We start from the raw sequence: 20,394 nt of genomic DNA on the forward strand, positions 1-20,394 counted from the left end.
CTTGAATGCTTACTAATCCTCAGCATAGAAAACAAGGAAATATAGGATAGCTCCAGATATTTAGGACGATGAAGTGGAGCCCTGTGGGGGTAACTCTCTATGGTAATAAGAGAAAGAAATGATAGCACTTAGTGTAGTATCTGATTATAGACCTGAGCTCTTTGTTCTGTGGGCTCCAAAGTTCACCGTAAGGCTGAGTGAGACACAGAGCACGAATCGTGGCATGGAATGAATTCTTGCTAAGATTAGTACCTGTCAGTGTAAGCTGATCCCCAGACCCTATAATAGCTTTCTTTTCTGAAGACGGGCCCTATGGTAAGACAAGACTCTATTTACAGTGCCCTAGGTTTCCAGATGAATAGTGAGTTCCCAGCCATTAATTCTAAAGGGACTAAGGCTAGGTGTTCTGTCGGCCTTCACAGAGTGGCTCACAGATAACACCTAGTACAAAATCCCAGTCTTCCGCAGTGCCTTATCTTGGAAGTCACGTTACAGACTTCAGCAGGCCAAGAGGTTCCCAGAGGTGTCCTCAGAGTCCCTATACAAGGTCCTTATACTTTACTCTCCACGGACAAAGGCCCTAAACACTGTCACTAGTCTTTCAACGGCCAATCCACTTCAGTAGGTTATAGAATAAAAAATAACTGATCAAAAATTAAATTATAATCATTCTCTATTGTAAAACAGCATTAAAACAGCCTGATCTGAACTGGGTCCCTTTGATATTAGCATCAGCTTACCTTGTTGGCAACTAGCCCAACAGTGATTTTTCTAGCCTTTGTGCCCAAAGTTGCAAAAAATATATAACTTTTGGTGTCTAATTTAAAGTGGTGCCCAGTCAGCTCAGTATCACATCACCCAGATTTGTTTTCTTTGTGGAACTTATCACTACCAAAACTTTTCAAATTAATTATGTATTGACCCGTTTATAGTCTGTGTTTCTCCCATCGCATTGGAGGATCCAAACACTAGGAACCTCGCTACACTTGTCCGTGGCTGTATCTCAGCACCTAGGATACTGCCTAGCTCACAGTAGGTACTCAATAAATGTGTACTACATAGATGAAAGAAGTTTCATAAAATTCCCACACTATAACACATTTGGAGGTTACAGCATTCATCACTTAAAAAAAAATCTGTGAATTTGACTACTCTGTGCACCTTAGGAATTCTACACTATTTGTCTTTTCATAACTGACTTATTTCTCTTAGCATAATGTCCTCAAGGTTCATCCATCAGGATTTTCTTTCTTTTTGTTGATTTTTAAAACTTTATTTATTTATTTGGGGGGGGGGCAGAGAGAGTGTGAGTGAGCGTGAGTGGGGGAGGGGCAGAGAGAGAGAATCCCAAGCAGGGCTTGATTTGGGGCTTGATCTCATGAACCGCCAGATCACAAGGAGAGTGGAAATAAAGAGACAGATGCTTAACTGATGGAGTCACCCAGGTGCCTCCAGAGTTTTCTTTCTTTTTAAAAGCTGAGTTAATATTTCATTGTATGTGTATGCCACCTTTTGTGTATCTAGTCACCTGTCAATAGACATTTGGGTTGTGTCCACCTTTTGGCTTTTGTGAATAAGGCTCCTATGATGGTATATCACTTCTAATCTATCCTATTTCACTCTGTATGGTGACTGCCTACCTAAAGCAAGAATTGGAGGCCCTAAGTGGCTCAGTTGGTTAAGTGTCTGACTTGATTTTGGCTCAGGTCATGATCTCATGGTCATGAGATCAAGCCCCACATTTGCACCCCTGCTGGGCATGGAGTCTGCTTGGGATTCTGTCTCTCCCTCTCTCTCTGCCCCTCCCCTACTCATGCTCTCTCTCACAAAAACAAACAAAAGCATGAATCTATTTTCCATCCCTCTCATATGTATCAGAAGGCATTCTGGGGTATCATGCCACATAGGACAAAAAGCTTGCTTAAGTTTTATCTTCTGAGGGCTCCAAACCTTTCTTGGCTTAGCATTAGGATGCTGCTTTACAAAGATAAGGCTGCATGGTATGGGTGGGGTGTTCCCAGGACCCAGTTGCCATTTGCTATCTTACACAGCCTGCTTCTCTTCAACCCTGTCCATTCCTGTCTACTGCAGAGCAAACATATTTGCCATGCCGTGGACTAGATTCCTGTAGGTCTTTGGCATAGTTTTCATTTTGAGATTGGGTATTTTCTTATTTACAAGTTCATGTATGTGTGCACACGTGTATGTGTGCATGTGCAAAAATTTATGCTGCATCACAACCATGGCAAACTCCTAAATGGAAAAACCGAGAACTATAATGATAGTAATGCTTTCCAAATTCATGTAAAGATTCTGTGCAAATCCAATAAAAAGTCATGCTAAGACTGAATAGGTAATTGCAAAGCTCATTTGGAAATATAAATGAATGAAATACATTAAGAAATTTCTGAAAGAGCAAAATGTAAAGTGCATGCATGCTGGCTGTTAAATGTGCTATAAAGGTCTAATTAATAATTCAAGTGGGAATGTAGTACTAGAATAGGAAGACGGATTAATAAAAATAGTCAAGGGGTGCCTGTGTGGCTCAGTCCGTTAAGCATCTGACTTTAGCTCCGGTCATGATCTCACAGTCTGTGAGTTCGAGCCCCACGTCGGGCTCTGTGCTGACATCTCCGAGCCTAGAGCCTGCTTCGGATTCTGTGTCTCCTTCTCTCTCTGCCCCTCACCCGCTCTCACTCCATGTCTCTCTCAAAATAAAGAAACATTAAAAATTTTTTAAAATAAAGTATAAAATATAGTAAAAAACACAGATCCTACTTATATATAAAGTTATAATTTGATAAGGTGGAATTTCAACTTATAGAGAAAGGCATGAAAATTCAATTGTGTTGTGGCAACCCCTGAGTTTTGGGAGAAGAAAAAAAACATATGTCTGCATCACAAAATACATAGAGAACCAAGGAAAACAAGTTTAGGTGGACCATATTGTTACATACAAAAAGGAATTCTGAAAGAAGTGGAAGGAAGTAGAGAGGGGGTTAAATGTATAGGCTGTGCAAAGGCTTTCTAAGCAAAACATCAAAGATGGCAATTATAGAGAAAAGGCTTGGCAGGCTTAACTGTATGGAAGCTTAACATTTTAACTTTAGTAATGCCTCAAAATTTGGACAAATTTTTTTTCAGTTTTTGTAGCAGAAGAGTAGTCGATATTTTACGTCTATATGGCAAGTCAATAGGAACACTTAATACCCCTGTGAAAACTGGGCAAAGAAAATGCACAGTCATAGAAGTAAATAAACACCTATAAGTATAGTCAAAAGTGTTCAGTTAGGGGTACCTGAATGGCTCAGTCGTTTGGGCGTCTGTCTCTTGATTTCGACTCCAGGTCATGATCTCATGGTTGTGGCATCGGTCTTTGCGCTGAGTGTGGAGTGCTCAGGATTCTCTCTCTCTGCCCCTCTCCCCCATTCACACTTTCCGTCTCTCTCTAAAAAATAAAATAACATAAGAATTAAAAAGTGATCAATTAAATGACTCTTTTATTCACATAAATCCAAAACCAAACATGGGGAAGCCAGTTTTCTCTTCTTTTTAAAAAAAAAAAAAATTAATGTTTATTTTGAAGGAGAGAGAGACAGAGAATGAGCGGGAGAGGGGCAGAGAGAGAGAGGGAGACACAGAATCTGAAGCAGGCTCCAGGCTCTGAGCTGTTGGCACAGAGCCTGACGTGGGGCTCGAACTCAAGAACCTTGAGACCATGACCTGAGCTGAAGTCAGATGCTTAACCAACTGAGCCACCCAGGTGTCCCCAGTTTTCTCTTCTTGAACTGGAAATGTTAAGGGGAAAAATACTACCCAATCTTGGCTAGAGTTGGGGAAAAAGTCATTACCGAAGGGAAAGTAAATAGTGAATTTTTGCAGAGGTGATGTTGCAGTTTGTTTTTTTAAAGACTTAGATATGTGCTGTCTCAATGATTTATCAATTAACATTCTAGGTATTTGCTTCAAGGAAATAAACTAAGGATGTGGGAAGATTTAGCTATAAGGATGTCCACTGTAGTACCCTTTATAATAAACACATTATAAAATCAAATTGCAATTTGAAACCAATTAGGTTAAAAAGATATATACGTGTATTGGAAAACAGTAGAAGGAGATACACTAAAATATTAACTGTTCTTGAAGAGGTATGATTTACTATTGCTTTTTATTTTCTTTGAGATTTTATACATTTTCAATTTTTCCTTTCTGTAGAATTTATTTTATTTATTTTATTTTTTAGAGTTTAAAAAAGTTTACTTATTTATTTTGAGAGAGATAGGGCACAAGCAGGAGAGAGGCAGAGCGAGGGAGAGAAAGGACCCCAGGCAGGCTCCAACTGCCAGCACAAAGCCCAACAAGAGGCTAGAACCCATGAACCATGAGGTCATGACCTAAGCAGAAACCAAGAGTTGGATGCTCAACCAACTGGGCCACCCAGTCACCCCAACCCAATTTGAAAAACTCAACTTTTACAAGTTTACAGTCAGTTAAGTTTCTCCATCTTTCAGACTTTGAAAGTCAAGTTGCGCATTCTTCTGACACAAACATCTCTTCCATAATTGTGAATGCGCCACCTTTTAAAATGGCCACAACTAGACCTACTCTTAGATGAAAAATAAAGCTGAATTCTATTGTGACGTGACGTTCAGTTGTTCCCAGAAATGCACACACAAGAAATGATATGCACTTATTTCAGGAAGAAAATTGGGTGCTATTTTTCTATATTTCCAAGTGTTTTTCATGTTTATGCATGATATAGAAGCACTCTTTACATAGTGACAAACAGCAAGGGCAAAATTCAACACTTAAATCAGTCATGAGCCTCAAAATTTACATTTGAACTTCACTTTGAACTTCCAGAATATATTTGGTAACTATAGTGTAGATTGGTAAACAGATGACCTTATATCCCATTTTCCTATTTTTACATTATTTCTTCTTTTGGAAGGTCATTTTTAATAATATCATGGCTGTAACTGTAGTCAATGTTGTATGCTTACAAATAGTAAGAAACACATTCTCTCTTTTTCTTCCTGGATCTCTGAATACATTTTCTTATGGTTGCTAAGCAGATAGTACAAGTCTATGAATGACTCAATGTTTTGTTTACCATATTATTTTATGTCTAAATACGTGTGGGAAATCCCTTAAACCCAGTAACAGGCAAAAACTGTATACTGCTAGGCATTAAGCTTCAATTAGGAAGTTTAAATTAAAGGGGAAGTTTTTAAAAATTTTTTTTAAAAATCTTTTTTTTAACATTTATTCATTTTTGAGAGACAGAGAGGCAGAGTGTGAGCAGGGGAGGGGCAGAGAGAGAAGGAGACACAGAATCTGAAGCAAGCTCCAGGCTCCGAAGTGTCAGCACAGAGCCCGACGTGGGGCTTAGACCCACAAACCGTGAGATCATGACCTGAGCCCAAGTTGGAAGCTCAACCGACCGAGCCACCCAGGCGCCCCTAGATTCAAGGGGAAGTTTTAGCCTAAAGATATCAAAGCTATAGTGCTTTAAAAGGAACTGTTGCCCCATTCCATAGGATTTAATTTATATGCATAAAGTAAAAGTTAATAAATTTGGCAAACTCTCGTCTGTATTTCTGTTCTCTGCCACTCATTGCTAAAAGGAGAAAACACTCTAGACCGCCCTGGAAAGTTCTGTGTCCTATCTTGCTCCTTTTCACAGTTATGTTTCACATCAACAGACGGAGATGGGGTGAATTCCACTGAGGCAACTTGAGTATGAGGAACAGAGAGGTTATGTATCAGTGACATGTGGATAGTGATTTCACATGCACATCGTTGAGAAAGGTGCAGAAATGTGTATTGCTCCCCTCTGGGTTGCATGGGATTTGGTTAGCCCAGGAGCTAGAAAATGAACGCCGTAACATAGAACAATTTCTGAGCATGAGCTTTTGAGAAAAAGTTCATTTTCTCATCAGGCCAACATTCTCCTCCACCTCCATCTTGTAGAAGCCATTCAAAACAGAACCTGTTAAACTTGTAAAACTTGTCAGTTGTCTGTGAAGCTGGATGCCATCGGTCAGGCATTTTATCAGCTTTTCGGTTCACCTGGATCAATAACAACACATCATGTTAACAACAGAGCAGGTACACTTCAGTTCTTGACCCGGACAAAACCCAACAAGGGGGAAATGGACGAGCCTACCATGGTGTGTCCAAAGAAACACTTGTTGGGGCTGGAAGGGCCATGAGAAGGTGGGCTCCAATCTTCTTATTTTCCTGATGTGGATTCAGAGGTGTGGAGAGGAGAAGCGACTTTCAGACCTATAGAGTGAAGACAGTCAGTGCCAGCTCTGACACTGAACAGACGTGAGTGTAAGCCTGGCTTGGCCATGCTTTGTTTACCTTGGAGCACATTCGGCTCTCAGGGTCTTCACTTTTTTCTCCAAGTATAAAATGGAGCGATTAGTTCCTACTCAACCAGAGTGTTATAAAGATGAATGAATTAACGAACCTTCATAATATATGTAACATATACTAGGCAGTTTAAAATAGTATTTTTTATTAACATCGATGAGACTAGATTCATCTGTATCTGGGTGATACAGATGTAATATATGTAACATAATATATGTATAATATAATATATATTATATGTATATATGTATAATATATGTAACATATATATGTAACATATACTAGGCAGTTTATGTAATATATAATATTCATAATATATGTAACATATATTCATATGTATAATATATGTAACATATACTAGGCAGTTTAAAATAGTATTTTTTATTAACATCGATGAGACTAGATTCATCTGTATCTGGGTGATCGTAGAGATTGAACCCCATGATGCTCCTTCCCTAGCATTTTGAAAATATAATAAAGAAGGGAACCTGTAAGTCTCCAGAGCGTAGCAGAGAGGAAGTAGTGTGCTCACAGTGATGACGTGGTAGTGACTGGAAACAAAAGGCGGTATTTAGGTGCATCTAGTTCTCTAGGTATATCTATCTCTCTAATTCCAGCTACGGAATATAAGGTCAAGAGCCAACACATGAGGCAGTGGCATTAAAACAAGTGTGTTTAGGGGATCCTGGGTGGCTCAGTCGGTTGAGCGTCCGACTTCAGTTGGGGTCATGATCTTGCAGCTCGCGAGTTCGAGCCCCGTGTCGGGCTCCACGCTGACAGCTCAGAGCCTGGAGCCTGCTTCGGATTCTGTGTCTCCTTCTCTCTCTGCCCCTCCCCTGCTCACACTCTCTCTCTCTCAAAAATAAACATTTAAAAAAAAGTGTGTCCAGTCCACAAACCAATGTAGCATTAACAATAACCCAAATCCTTAGCCCCTCCTCCATTTGTCTTTAGACTTGAGTTAGTCATTCTGTAAGTCAAATGCAAGTGTTGAAAACCTAGACACTTTTAAAATTCAGTTAGTTTTGCAGAAGGAGTTACATAAAAAATCTTAGAAGTTGGTTCAGGCTAATTTTGATACAGAACTCTAAAGCTGATTAAAAATATTTTTTCTCAGGGCACCTGGGTGGCTCAGTAGGTTAAGTGTCTGACTTTGGCTCAGGTCACAGTCTCATGGCTTGAAGGTTTGAGCCCCACGTTGGGCTCTGTGTTGACAGCTCAGAGCCTAGAGCCTGCTTCAGATTCTGTGTCTCCTTCTGTCTCTGCCTCTCCCTACTCAAGATCTCTCTAAAATGAATAAATGTTTTTTTTTTTTAATTTAAAAATAATAATAAAAATATTTTTTCTTGGTCACTGAAAATGTAATAGAGCATTTCTAAAGTAGAATGTTGCTATATAATTGGAGACTACAAATGTAAATTCTAAATTGGAATAGCACTTTGTTGCGGATACATAAGATACAATCGGTAAAATGAAGAAGGCAGTGAATCAAAAGAAAATGACCCCATCAGAATTGGAATCTTTCTGCATGATCGTTAGAAAGATGGTCAGTTGATGCCCTATGCTATTATCAAACCCCAGCCACATGTTGTTTGTGTTTTGATTTAAATGTATTTAAAATTTCTTGGGCATTTGATTTTATTACAGTGCAATTCATGAACAATACTCATCACGATATTCCGAATGGCTTCTGGCTGTGCGGTAAATAACAGTCTTAATTAATTGGAAAAGGTGCCCCCACTTTGGCTGGGGGAACACGCGCTGATCCCTTTGAGAGGGGGCTGACTGGGGGATTGGTCAGCTGGAAGATTCCCAGGGGAAGCAATGACACAGGATTTGGAAGCCCCAGCTGGGCCACTTGTTAGTCACATCGCCTGTAAAACGTTGCTTATCGTGGGGACAATAAAACTCACCTCCTGGAGGCAAGAGTTCTTATCTATAAATGGTTAGGAGAAGAGGAAGTTCCTTAAGGGAGACCTATAAAGTATTTGAATTTTGAACTGTATGATAAGGGAGAAAAAGTAAGAGAGGACATTGGTAAGAAACGACATCCTGGTGAGAGATTTGGCTACTTTAAAATCCATTTGTAGACTTTAGAGAATTTGACAATGTGTTTTCCATTCACATATAATTGAATTATGACTAATCCGCACTTACGTACAGCATGATTTCTATCTTCAAGACTGAAAGTACTGAACCAGTGGGCCTTGGCTGCATAAAGAGTATATCAAGAATCCATGGCTTACAACAATAACTTATTATTTCTCTTCATTCTGTGGCTTGGCTGGGTGACGCTTCTGCTGGCCTTACCCTCTGACATGGGGGCTGGGGGCTGCTGGGGCAGCTGAGGTGTCCACACAGCCTGGCCTGTCCTTAGGGTCTCTCGGCATCTGGGAGGCTGCCGGGGGCACTTTGTGTGTGGTTCTGGGGTTCCGGCAGCAAGAGGGGGCCGCTCTGCAAGTCTCTGCTCGCTTTTGTCAAGTCACACGGCCAAGGCCAGAGTGAGTGTGGGAAGGGATTGCCCAGGGCATGGATAGAGAGAGATGAGAACAAACTGGGGCTATTACCTGCTTGTTGCGGGCCTCGTTCTTCCAACCCACTTTGGATTGACTTCCCCCAAAGAATCCTGCTTGCAGCTACCTCTTCACCATCCTTTTGGCAAAAAGTTCCAGCCAGGGCCTGTAAAGTTAAAAGGACAACTCTTGTAATATTTTGTTAGAAGTTCAGGATTTACACTTGGTCTCTTTTCTGCTGTTCTCTCTTCAATAAGACATAAATTTCACTGCTGATTAACTTTGTCCTAAGGGACAGGTGAACATAATTCCCAGCATGACTTTTGGAGATGATGTGCCCTTGGGAAATGAACAGATGGATTTCCTTCCGGGCAGAAGAGGAGAACCTTATAAATTCGCCCCCTATCTGCTTCAGCACATTCCTCTTTGTCATCAAAGCATGCCCTTGAACTTCCTTGCAGTGCATCTGAACATCACTGTTTGGAATGTGGCCCAGTGTCAAGGGTTTCTCATTGTCTAGATATGTAACTAAGGAAATGTGTTTCCCGGGAGTTTTAAAATTCCAATCTATAGTCTAGCGAATCTGTTTATTCCTGCAGATAAAAAGGAAAAAATGTATCAAACATTGTTTTTATTTTTACTCAACCCACATCCTCATTCAGAAGTTGAACTGTTGGCTGTATCAAGGGAATCAGGTTCTTTTCTGAGCACCGGACCAATTACCAGTTCCTGGCGAATATGGAAATAAATGGCTCTCTCTCTTTTTTTTTAAAGGATATGTTGTACTATTCCAGTGCTTAAAGTCAAATTGGACAGAATGTCATGTCAAGCCACTTGAAAACAACGAAGGACGTGACATCATCTCGTCTCATTTGGTGAGCTGAACGTATGTGCCCATTGTCCCACATACTTCTTTCTTCTCATTTCAGTGACTCTTTCCTTATTCATTTAGTTTGCTTCCATGCTTGTCACTTGAAAATGATGTTCTCTTGTTTCTTGGACTTTCTTTAGTGGCATAATCCACCCCAGGCCACCGCCATCCCAAGGCGCACACACTGAATCTGTCTGGTACCGCGTGGGGTCCTAAGGAGGAACAATGCCTACCTGTCACGCAGGGCCGTGAGCCCCCTTCCTAGATGGGAGGGGGCAGGGGGTGGCCTGAGGGAAGCCAGTGAGAGGACACACAGTGAACCGGTCCTTGGAAGATGAGACTTCGGGCAGGGAAAGGGGAAAGGGTGTCAGGCAGAGGAACGGGCAGGCCCAAGACCATGGAGTGGTTCTTGAGAATCAGTGAATGTGTGTTGGTGTAAATGTGTGCACGTGTGATCTCATGAGCAGCAGCAGCTAAGGTGTGTTCTGGAAGAAGCTGCCATCTGAGGGGCGTAGTCTTCATTCTGCAGGCAAGAAAAGTACCGCGGCTAGAAAGGGAATGCCTGACTTGGTTTTGAGCCATCTCTCCAGCAGGACCGAGGGAACACGGCAGGGAGACTGGCTAGGAGGCTGATTTTGTAATGCTGCAGGTGATAGGTGTCAGACTTGGACAGAAGTGATCGTACTGGAGAAGAGAAAAGCAAAATTAACGTGGTGGGGGAAGGGTGAGGGTGGTGCTTAGCCTGGTGTCTGGGTGAATTGTGAAAGCCACGTCCAAGAGTTAAGATGGGGACTCGACGCTGGGGTGTTGGTGAAGGAAGACGGCCAGGGCTCGAGATGTGGGTGTGGGTAAATTTGCCTTTGGAGACTTTGGAGGTTAAAAAAAAAAGATTCTATGTGCTCAACATCATTCATCATTAGGGAAATGCAAGCCAAACTACAGTGAGCTATTACCTCACACCTGTCAGAATGGCTAAAATAAAAAAATATGGGGGCGCCTGGGTGGCTCAGTCGGTTAAGCGTCCAACTACAACTCAGGTCACGATCTCGAGGTTGGTGGGTTCGAGCCCCGTGTTGGGCTCTATGCTGACAGCTCAGAGCCCGGAGCCTGCTTCAGATTCTGTGTTTCCCTCTCTCTCTGCCCCTTCTCTGTTCTCTCTCTCTCTCTCTCTCTCAAAAATAAACATTAAAAAAATAATAAAATAAAAAACACAAAGAAAAACCAAGTGTTGGTGAGGATGTGGAGAAAAAAGAACCCTCTTGCACTCTTGTTGGGAATGCAAACTGGTGCAGCCGCTGTGGAAAATGGTATGGAGATTTCTCAAAATGTTAAAAAATAGAGGTACCCAACAATCCAGTATTGCATTGCTGGGTATTGAGCAAAAAATACAACAACACTAATTCAAAAGACTACACACACCCCTGTGTTTATAGCAACAATATTTACAAGACCCAAATTACGGAAGCAGCCCAAGTGACCACTGATAAATGAATGGATAAAGACGAGGTGGCATATATACGTAAGGGAATATTATTCAACCATAAAAAAGAATGAAACCTTGCCACTCGCAATAACGTGGATGGAGCCAGAGAGTAAAATGCCAGGTGAAATAATCAGCCAGAGAAAGACAAATACCATATGACTTCACTCACAGGCAGAATTTAAGAAACAAAACAAGCAAAGAAAAAAGAGACGAAATAAGTGAAAGGGATTCAGGGTACACCTCCCAGATGAGCAGAGAGTCACGTAGAGAATTCTTGGAGCCTGCATTTTACACCTGAAACTAATATAACACTGTAGGTTAAGTGTATTGGAGTTAAAATTTTTAAAAAATGAATTAAAAAGGAAAAACATTCTATAGATGACTCAGAGATCTGACAGGGATCAGGCTGAGGTGTGATGCCTTTGGTTCCAGCCAGCTCAGTACCCCTTAGGTCTGCCAACCTCTTCAGACTTTCCTTCACCCGTTCGGGTGATCTCGCTGTCAACTTATAGTCCCCTAGATTTTTAGTGTTGCTTTCTGTATACAACAATAAAATTACACAGTTTTTTTAATGTTTATTTATTTTTGAGAGAGACAGAGACAGAATGTGAGTGGGTTAGGGGCAGAAAGAGAGGGAGACACAGAATCAGAAGCAGGCTCCGGGCTCTAAGCTGTCAGCACAGAGCCCAGCACAGGGCTCGAACTCACGAGCTGTGAGATCGTGACCTGAGCTGAAGTTGGTCGCTCAACCAACTGAGCCACCCAGGCGCCCCTAAAATTTAAAGTGAAATGGAACAAAATATCAGGTCAATTCACTTGAAAATAAAAGTGACTAACATAACTATATATATATATATATATATATATATATATATATATATAAACTATATATAAACTATATATAAATATATAAACTATATATATATAAACTATATATATGTATAAACTATATATAAATATATATATATAAACTATATATATATAAGCTATATATATATAAACTATATATATATATAAGCTATATATATATATATACGTATGTATTTTGAAGAGTATAGAGCTGTCAGTTTCCTATCTCCCATGCTCTGTTTTTACCTTTACACCCATAGCTCGTATGTATCCACTTCTTTTCCCTCTCTCGATATTCTTTTCCAATCTTCCATTTAGAGGGTAAGAGTATGGGACATCTTTCCCATCTGTGTTCTGCAGGGTTGGTCAACTACTACCTCTGGGAGGCAGTGGGACAGAAAAACTTAACTCTCCTCTTCTTTAGGTGTCTCCTTGAAGCATTGGGAGCTCAGATTGATAGCATTTTCATCCCCATTCGTTGATCCCTGAAACAAAGAGATACACCAAAACTTTATTATTCAGGCAGCAGAATTGCAGATTATAGGCACGGTTAAAGAGTTTGGTGAATTTCGGCAACGATTCTGCCTCTTATAAAATTGAGATTATATATCTTTCAGGAAGAAAGAACAATGGCTCCCATTTTCGGGTGCCTACCCGTGTGCCAGTCCGGCACAAAATCCTTAGCTCACACCCACTCATTTTTGTAACAGGATGTTAAATGTGACGTCTCTATGTATTTGGCAGAGGCTTCAAAGCTTGGGAACAAGGGATGCCAGACATTTCTGTAGAACCTGTTCTGCCACCGTCACCCATCACCCACCTGCAAGACAAAGTGAAAAAATCCACTGAGAAAAATCACGGCTTGAGTTTGTCATTCAGCAATTTTATGCCGTGATAGAGAGCCATGTTCTTTATAAGCGTGTCAGACTTGATCTGTTGTATGGTTCGGTTTAGCTCAAGTTTTATTTCTTAGGAAAACCAAAGCCCCTCAGACTCTACACGAGTCCTTTTTGGTTCCCAGAGTTTGGAGCAAAGGCTCAGGTGACCCCACAACTGCAAAAGTCCATTTTCCCATCTGAATTGGTAAATAGGCCCAGTGAAGAAAAGTGGCAAAGTAGTATATTCTTAACATTTCCCTAGAATAAGAAATACAAGGATAGCGTGACGCTAGCTTATGAACACCCCCTACCCCCCAGATTTTTTTAAAAATTATTTTTAAGGTTTATTCATTTTTCAGAGACAGAGAGAGACACAGCGTGAGTGGGGGAGGAGCGGAGAGCGAGGGAGACACAGAATCTAAAACACCCTTGAGGCTCTGAGCTGTCAGCACAGAGCCCTGGGACTCGAACTCATGAGCCATGAAATCATGACCTGAGCTGAAGCTGGACGCTTAATCTACTGAGCCATGCAGGTCTCCCTGCTGTCCCCACAGCTTTTTTATTTCTTGTAGTGCTCTTGTGTAATGTTGGCATTTGGAGTTTGTTAATTTTCAGTTACCTCTTACATTAGTTTCCTACGGCTGCCGTGACAAAGTAACACAAACTGGGCGGCTTAAAACAACAGAAATCTATTCTCTCACAGTTCTGGAGGCCAGAAGTCTGCAGTCAATGTGTTGGCAGGGCTGTGCCTTCTCTGAAGCAGAGGGAAGGATCCTTCCTTGCATCTTCCAGCTTCTGGTGGCCCCAGGTGTTCCTCGGCTTCTGACAGCATGACTCCAGTCTCTACGTCCATCATCACGTGGCTTTCTCCCTGTGTGTCCGTGCACAAATTTCCCACCTTTTATAAGGGCACCGGTCATATTGCATTAAGGGCCAATCCTTCTCTGGTATGACTTCATCTTAATGCAGTTAATTACACCTGCAAGGACCCTATTTTTAAAGATCACATTTTGAGATACTGAGGGTTAAGACTTCAACATATCTTTTTTTGTCGGGCGAGGAGGGGACACAATTCAACCCATAGCAATAATCAATCACGTTTCCAGTCCACTTGGAAGCAGAATTTCTTCTTTGCGAAGAAATCTAAGGTTGCCTCTGAAGCCTGCCTTCTCGTGGGGGCCCGTTCTGTCTGCTCTACCGCTGGGCATCAGATCCCCCACCAAGACACAAGGGATTTATGTCATCCATTGCTGGCCCTGAATTATGTAGGGTATCCCTCCTAGAATCTTTACTTTATAAATGTCAACCATTTGACTTGAGCTGGAACAAAAACACTTCAGGATAGAGCAGAGGCAGAGAAAGGAGCAGGGGAGTGAGAAAGTCCCCAGGGTGCCAGAGCAGCACGGGAATGCCTCAGAAACACATTGCCAACCAACCCGGCCCTCTGTATGCTGCTTTGGATGGAGTTGGCAAAATGGACGTGGGTTGAAATCGGTCTCTGAATGGCAGTTGTGGAAAGTCACTCCTGGCAATCACACCCTATCTCTGCTGAATATGACCGAGACGCATGCTAGCAGGTTGAATGGAGCATCGGGGCTGCGCACCGACCAGAGGACAGCAGCAGAGAGGGACCCCATCTGGGAGCCACGGTCAGGTGGCATTCCAGCACTGACAGTTTGTGGCATTTTCCCAAGAAGGACCAATTACGTTTGTTATCCAAAATTAAAACCATTTAGCCCTTCCTTCCACCGCCTCCTTCTAACCTCTTCTCCAGCCAGTGGCCCTCAGCAATGCTGATGTGCAGAAGCAGATTAAGCATGTGATGGCTTTTATTGAACAAGAAGCTGATGAGAAAGCAGAAGAAATTGATGCAAAGGAAGAGCTCAACATTGAGAAAGGTCGTCTTGCGCAAACCCAAAGACTGAAAAGGATGGACTACTGTGAGAAGAAAGAAAAGCAGGCTGAGCAGCAGACGAAAATTCCGATGTCTAATTTAATGAATCAAGCTAGGCTCAAAGTCCTCAGAGTGAGAGGTGACCTAATTACAGACCTGCTGAATGGAGCAAAACAGAGACTCGGCAAAGTGGTAAAGGATACAACCAGCACCGGGTGATCCTGGACGGCCCGGTCCTCCAGGTTTGTACCAATTGTCGGTGCTCCGAATGATCATTTGCTGCAGGAAACAGGGTTTCCCTCCGGTAAAGGCCGCAGTGCAGAAAGCGATTCCTATGTACAAAATCGCTGCCAGAAAAAGATGTTGATGTCCACATTGATCAGGAGGCTGCCCTGCCTGAGGAAATAGCTGGCAGAGTTGAGATCTATAATGGGGATCGTAAAATAAAAGTTTCCAGTCCCCTAGAAAGCCAGCTGGATCTCATAGCCCAGCAAGCAGATGATGCCAGAAGTACTGGGTGCTTTATGTGGTGCAAATGCCAACAGGAAGTTTTTGGGCTTAGCCTTTGGGAGCGGTGGACGTGATCCACGGCTCTCTGGGAAGGAGGTGTTCCGATCTGTGCCACTGAAGCCTTGGCAGACTCTCTGGCTCGTTCTCAGAGGTGCTCCTGAGGCACCTCCTTCCCACTTCTGCAGGAGCACCGTGAACTTGTGTCTACCTCCTGCTGCATCTAACACCTTACCTGCTATACAGAGGCTGCTATCTAAACACACGAATAAATAACTCTTAAGGCAACATTTGACTGTGTGAGCCTTGAAATCTTGAGTGGAATGAAGATCACTACTTTTACGAATTAAAACAGCAATGGAGCCCAGTGTGGGGCTTGAACCCATGACCCTGAGATCAAGACCTGAGCTGAGATCAAGAGTCAGATGCGTAACCGGCTGAGCCACCCAGGTGGACTTCAACAAGAAATTTCTGATGCCTTAAAAACTTGTGTTGTTTCCTATAAAAGATTTGAGAGGTAAAGCTGGGGGGGGGGGGGGGGACTGCCAGCTTGTAAACCAAACAAGGGATAGTGATTAAAATGTGACAAAAACCTTTCTGTATTTAATGAATGGTTCCACGTCAACAAATAACAGGAATATAAAAAATACAGCCATTTACACTGCTTGGCATTCAACCGTGTCATTGTGCTAAACAGGAAAACAAAGGTACTTAACCTTTGTTTTTTTTGTATTTTGATGGGAGGTGACTGGATCTAGAGGAAATAATTTGGGTCTTGTATAATACTAGCATTTGCTGTTTGTTCATTTAAAAATTTTGGTGGGTAGGGGCGCCTGGGTGGCTCAGTTGGTTGAGTGTCCGACTTCGGCTCAGGCCATAATCTCACGATCTGTGAGTTCGAGCCCCGCGTTGGGCTCTGTGCTGACAGCTCAGAGCCTGGAGCCTGCTTTTGATTCTGTGTCTCCCTGTCTCTCTGCCCCTCCTGGGGCATGAGCCCGCTCATGCTCTTTCTCTCTCTGTGTGTGTCAAAAATAAACAATTAAAAAAAACTTTGGCGGGTGGGAAATAAACTTTCCTGCTTTGAGTTTTCTCATGCATTAAACGAAGACAATGACATCGGCATTACGGATATATGCACTACACGATGGCAACTGTGCTAGAACGGTACACACCACCATCTTTTTTTCGTCCTCTGATCCCACCCACCTCTCCTTTCAGAGACTGGCCCAGGACTTGGCCTCCTACCAGGGTAAGTCTCAAAAGAGTTGCCACCGCACCTGTGCTCTCACCCGGGTCCTTTCCCACCCTACTCCAGTCAGTTCTCTGTCCCTGGAATTCTGCAGGCACAGCCCCCATGAAGTTCACCAGTGACTTCCATCTGCTACCTCATGCTCAGCCTTCTGTCCTCAGAGCAACATTTCCCAGCTGAGCGCTCTGCCCTTCTGACAACATGTTTCTCCAGGCTTCTAAGACTTCACAGTTGTCTGGAATTCCCCTCACTGCACAGTCCTTTTTCGTGTCTCTGTAGTTTTCTTCTCCTTGTGGACTTCTAAGTGGGAGAGTACTCCAGGCCCCCGCTCGGGGACAGCCTTCTCCTGTCCTCCCCTCCCTGCCTAGGCCATCAGGTCATCTCACGCATATGCCAACGACTCTTGGTCCATCGCCTTACCCTGGGAATTACATGTGGCCACGTCCACCCGGAGGTCAATAGGATACTTCAACCTTAACATAACCCAGAGCCCCACTGAACCTCTGCCAGTCTTCATCGCCCTCCACGAGTCTTCCTCTTCTGACTCCATTGGTGTCCCTTCCATCGAGTTGCTGGGGAAAGAACCTAGAAGCCATCCTGGACTCCATTCTGTCCCTTTCCATGTCCGACCCATCAAAGTTGTATCAGGGTTGCTTCCAGAATGTATCTTGAATCCAACCACTTCCCATCATCTCCGTGGCTAAAACTGTAATGCCAAACACCATCATGACTCCACCTGGTGTCTGCCTGGTGGCTGGTCACCCGAGAGTCCATTATCCACACAGAAAGCGAGAATCAGATGACGTCACTCTCCTGCTTGAAGCCTCCCAGTAGCTCTTACTGCCGCCAGAATGGAATACGAAGTCCTTGGCCTGGCCTGTAGTTCTGACACGACCCGGCACCCGTCTTGTTCTCCACCTGAATCTTTAACATTTCCTCCTCATCCATCCAGACCCAGCTTCAGTGGCCACCTGTCTGTCTCCCTCGCGTGTCATGCTTCTTCCTTCCTTAGCACCTCTGCACTTCTCTTCTCTGCCAGGAACTCTCTCCCTGAGACTGTCGTGTGCTCTCTCCTCACGATGTAGGTCTTCGATGGTTCCTGCTCAGAGACTGTCCTGACGTGCCTGGCAGGAAGGGCCTTCCACCCCATTTCAACACTTTCCATTACCTCATTTCACCCTCTTCTCAGAACACAGCCCCATCTGACACTATACCTGGCACTTCTCTCTTTATGTGACAGTGTGACGATGGTATGTTTCCAATCCACGGAACGGACAGAGAAATCCATATTCTACATGACACACAGAGGACATGCTCATGACACTTGTGTGGGATGAGTGAAACTTTTAAAATGCCGATAAACAGTAAGCATTCAGTAGATTTGTCTCCTCCTATCCTTTATTTTGGGGGAATAAACTTAAAACCTCTGACTTCTCTTTGTATATTTTTATTTTGCTGCCCTTTATTGTGGTCTCCACGTGTTAGGGTCTAGGCTAGGGGGTGAGGATCTCAAAATGAGTGAAATCTGGTCCTTTGGGAAGGTGTAATCTAGTAGGTGAGGTAGGCACATAAACAGACGTTTTTAAAAATTGTGTAAATATATATATGTGTTTAATATACATAATATGATATTGATCATTTTAACCATTCATAAGTGTACAATTCAGGGGCATTAAGTACATTCGCAGTGTTGTTCAACCGCTCTCTCTCCAGAGTTCTCATCATCCTGCCACAACTCTGTACCAATTAAACAATAATTCCCCCCACCCCGATCCCAGGTTACCTCTCTTCTACTTCCTGTCTCTATGAGGTTGCCTATTCCAGGTACCTCCTATAAGTGAAGTCGTATAATATTCGTTCTCTGTGTCTAGCTTATTTCACGGAACATAACGTTTGCAAGGTTCACCCATGCTGTAGCACTTATCACAATTTCATTCCTTTTTATGAATAGTATTCCACTGTATGCATATAGCTCATTTTGCTTATCCATTCATCTGTGGATGGCATGTGAAAATGCCTGAAATATAGCAGGTACTCAAGAAACATTAGTTTCTTTCCTTGATTGAGTGACTGACTCTGTTAGGTCACCACGGTTGAGGTAGAAGTAGCATCTACGAGGTGGAATATTTTGGTATTTTGATACCATGATTTGCCAATTTTAGGGATGAGATTAGAGAGAGATGTACTTGGTGAGAATAACCAGGAGGGAGGCAAGGCATGGGTGGTCCGCACTCCCATCTATATACAGGGGGTGACTTGGTGGAGGCGAAAGTTATGCCTAAAAGGATGATCGATGTGGGGCGCCTACAAATGAGGATGGATATGGGCTTCGTAAAACCTTGTTCACTGATCCCACCAAATATGATTGTTGCTGGAAAATACTTGTCAAGGCCCAAGATATGCTTCGACTGATCTTTTGGCTCCACCTAATGGAGTGAAGTGGTATTTCATTGTCTTAAAAGCCAGACATAGTGGTTGTCTTTAGACCCAAATGTAAATGGGGTGGTGTTTGTGTGTTTATGTCTATGGTTGTTCTTAATCTAAACGTGCCTTGTATCATTAAGAATTTAGTTAGGATAACTCTAGAATGTGTCTCATATGCGTGCTACAGGAAAGCAGAGGCAAGGGACTGCAGTAATTTGCCCAGGGTTACTCAGTGAGTTTAGTACTTGTCTTGCAAGAAACTAATCATCTATTCCATGCTGCCCAGGACACAGAAACCCTGAGACTTCGCGTCAGACCATCCCACAGGTAATACAGTGTTTATCTGGCACAACTGGGAGTCCTGTGGCTCTAACTGCTTGGCCTGAGACCAGCGGGCGGGCTCAGAGCTCCTGGTGACTTTTCTAGTGCTCTCTGCTTTTATCTTCATTGTCTTCTTCGGTGAAGTTTACGTCCACCTCTGGCCTCTGGCTTTGCACAGCTGCTCGGTCGCCTTTTCACAAAACCTTCTTTACCCTATGCTATTCTTCCATTTGTCAGCAGGTGTCGGCAAATCTCAGGGAGTAAAATGCACTGTACCAAGATGCAGTCTTTTGTCACAAAATTGGGGAGGAGAGGAGACGGATGAAGAAAATGGGCAGTGATGTACCAATTGTGCCTATATCGATGTGCGCTTCCTTAAAAGGGACAGAGTGTCGTCCTTGAGACATGGCTTGAGATCGGGGTCTAAATACCAGCGCAAGTCTTTCAGGGGCCTCGTCACTTTTGTTACTTAAGTGACTTAAACTCTGAGCCACCACTACTCTGCCTGTAAAAATGAGAACAAACCCTACTAACCTCTCAGGATAAGGTGCCATAGAATGTGTTAGCTTCCTATACTTCCCTATTGCACCCTGGAAGTAGAGTGTTGGTAAAAAAAAAAAAAAAAAAAAAAAAAAATGGCGGGGAGAAACATCAGTGACTGCCTCCTCTCATTCATTGAGCTGACAACAGATCAATTTACATTAAAAACGTAATCTATAGTCTCTGCATAGATAAGTCATAGAAGGGTTTATTAATCCCCTGTACCGGCCACAACCAATTACCACAGAGGTTTATTGCCTTACAGTCTGAAAGCTGGAAGCCTGAAATCTGGCAGGGCTGTTCTCCATTCTTTGGCTGGTGGCAACACCACTCCAGGCCACTCTGCCTCAGGGTCACATTGCCTTTTTCTCCTCTGTGTGCAGACTCTCTCTCTGCCTCTCTCTAATACGGAAATGTGTGTTTGTACGTAGGGCCCACCCAGATAATCCCTCCATGAGATCTCTCCATCTCATGGTCCTTAATC

At 43.0% G+C, this 20,394-nt stretch overlaps 1 protein-coding gene and 1 pseudogene across 6 annotated transcripts in view; one reads left to right on the forward strand and one right to left on the reverse strand.

Moving 5' to 3' along the window:
• LOC144616102 (uncharacterized) overlaps nucleotides 1–20,394 on the reverse strand; it is an 88,924-nt gene that overhangs the window by 43,953 nt on the left and 24,577 nt on the right. For 2 of the 6 annotated variants that reach the window (XM_078445405.2, XM_078445402.2), the window contains exons 3-7: nucleotides 13,677–13,846; nucleotides 12,344–12,582; nucleotides 8,949–9,060; nucleotides 6,170–6,288; nucleotides 3,299–3,448 (exon numbers count right to left, since the gene is read on the reverse strand). In XM_078445405.2, the coding sequence (XP_078301531.1) occupies nucleotides 12,502–12,582; nucleotides 13,677–13,846 (251 nt within the window). In that variant the 3' untranslated portion in view covers nucleotides 3,299–3,448; nucleotides 6,170–6,288; nucleotides 8,949–9,060; nucleotides 12,344–12,501. Of the gene's footprint in view, nucleotides 1–3,298; nucleotides 3,449–5,817; nucleotides 6,073–6,169; nucleotides 6,289–8,948; nucleotides 9,061–12,343; nucleotides 12,583–12,751; nucleotides 12,918–13,676; nucleotides 13,847–20,394 lie in introns of those variants that run through there. The other 4 variants (XM_078445406.2, XM_078445403.2, XR_014137644.1 and 1 more) reach the window with 4 other exon arrangements.
• Nucleotides 13,966–15,885, forward strand: LOC132691611 (V-type proton ATPase subunit E 1 pseudogene; annotated as a pseudogene).

The sequence above is a fragment of the Panthera onca genome, chromosome B1, assembly GCF_046562875.1.
Source record: "Panthera onca isolate mPanOnc1 chromosome B1, mPanOnc1 haplotype 2, whole genome shotgun sequence".
Taxonomy (NCBI): Eukaryota; Metazoa; Chordata; class Mammalia; order Carnivora; family Felidae; genus Panthera; species Panthera onca.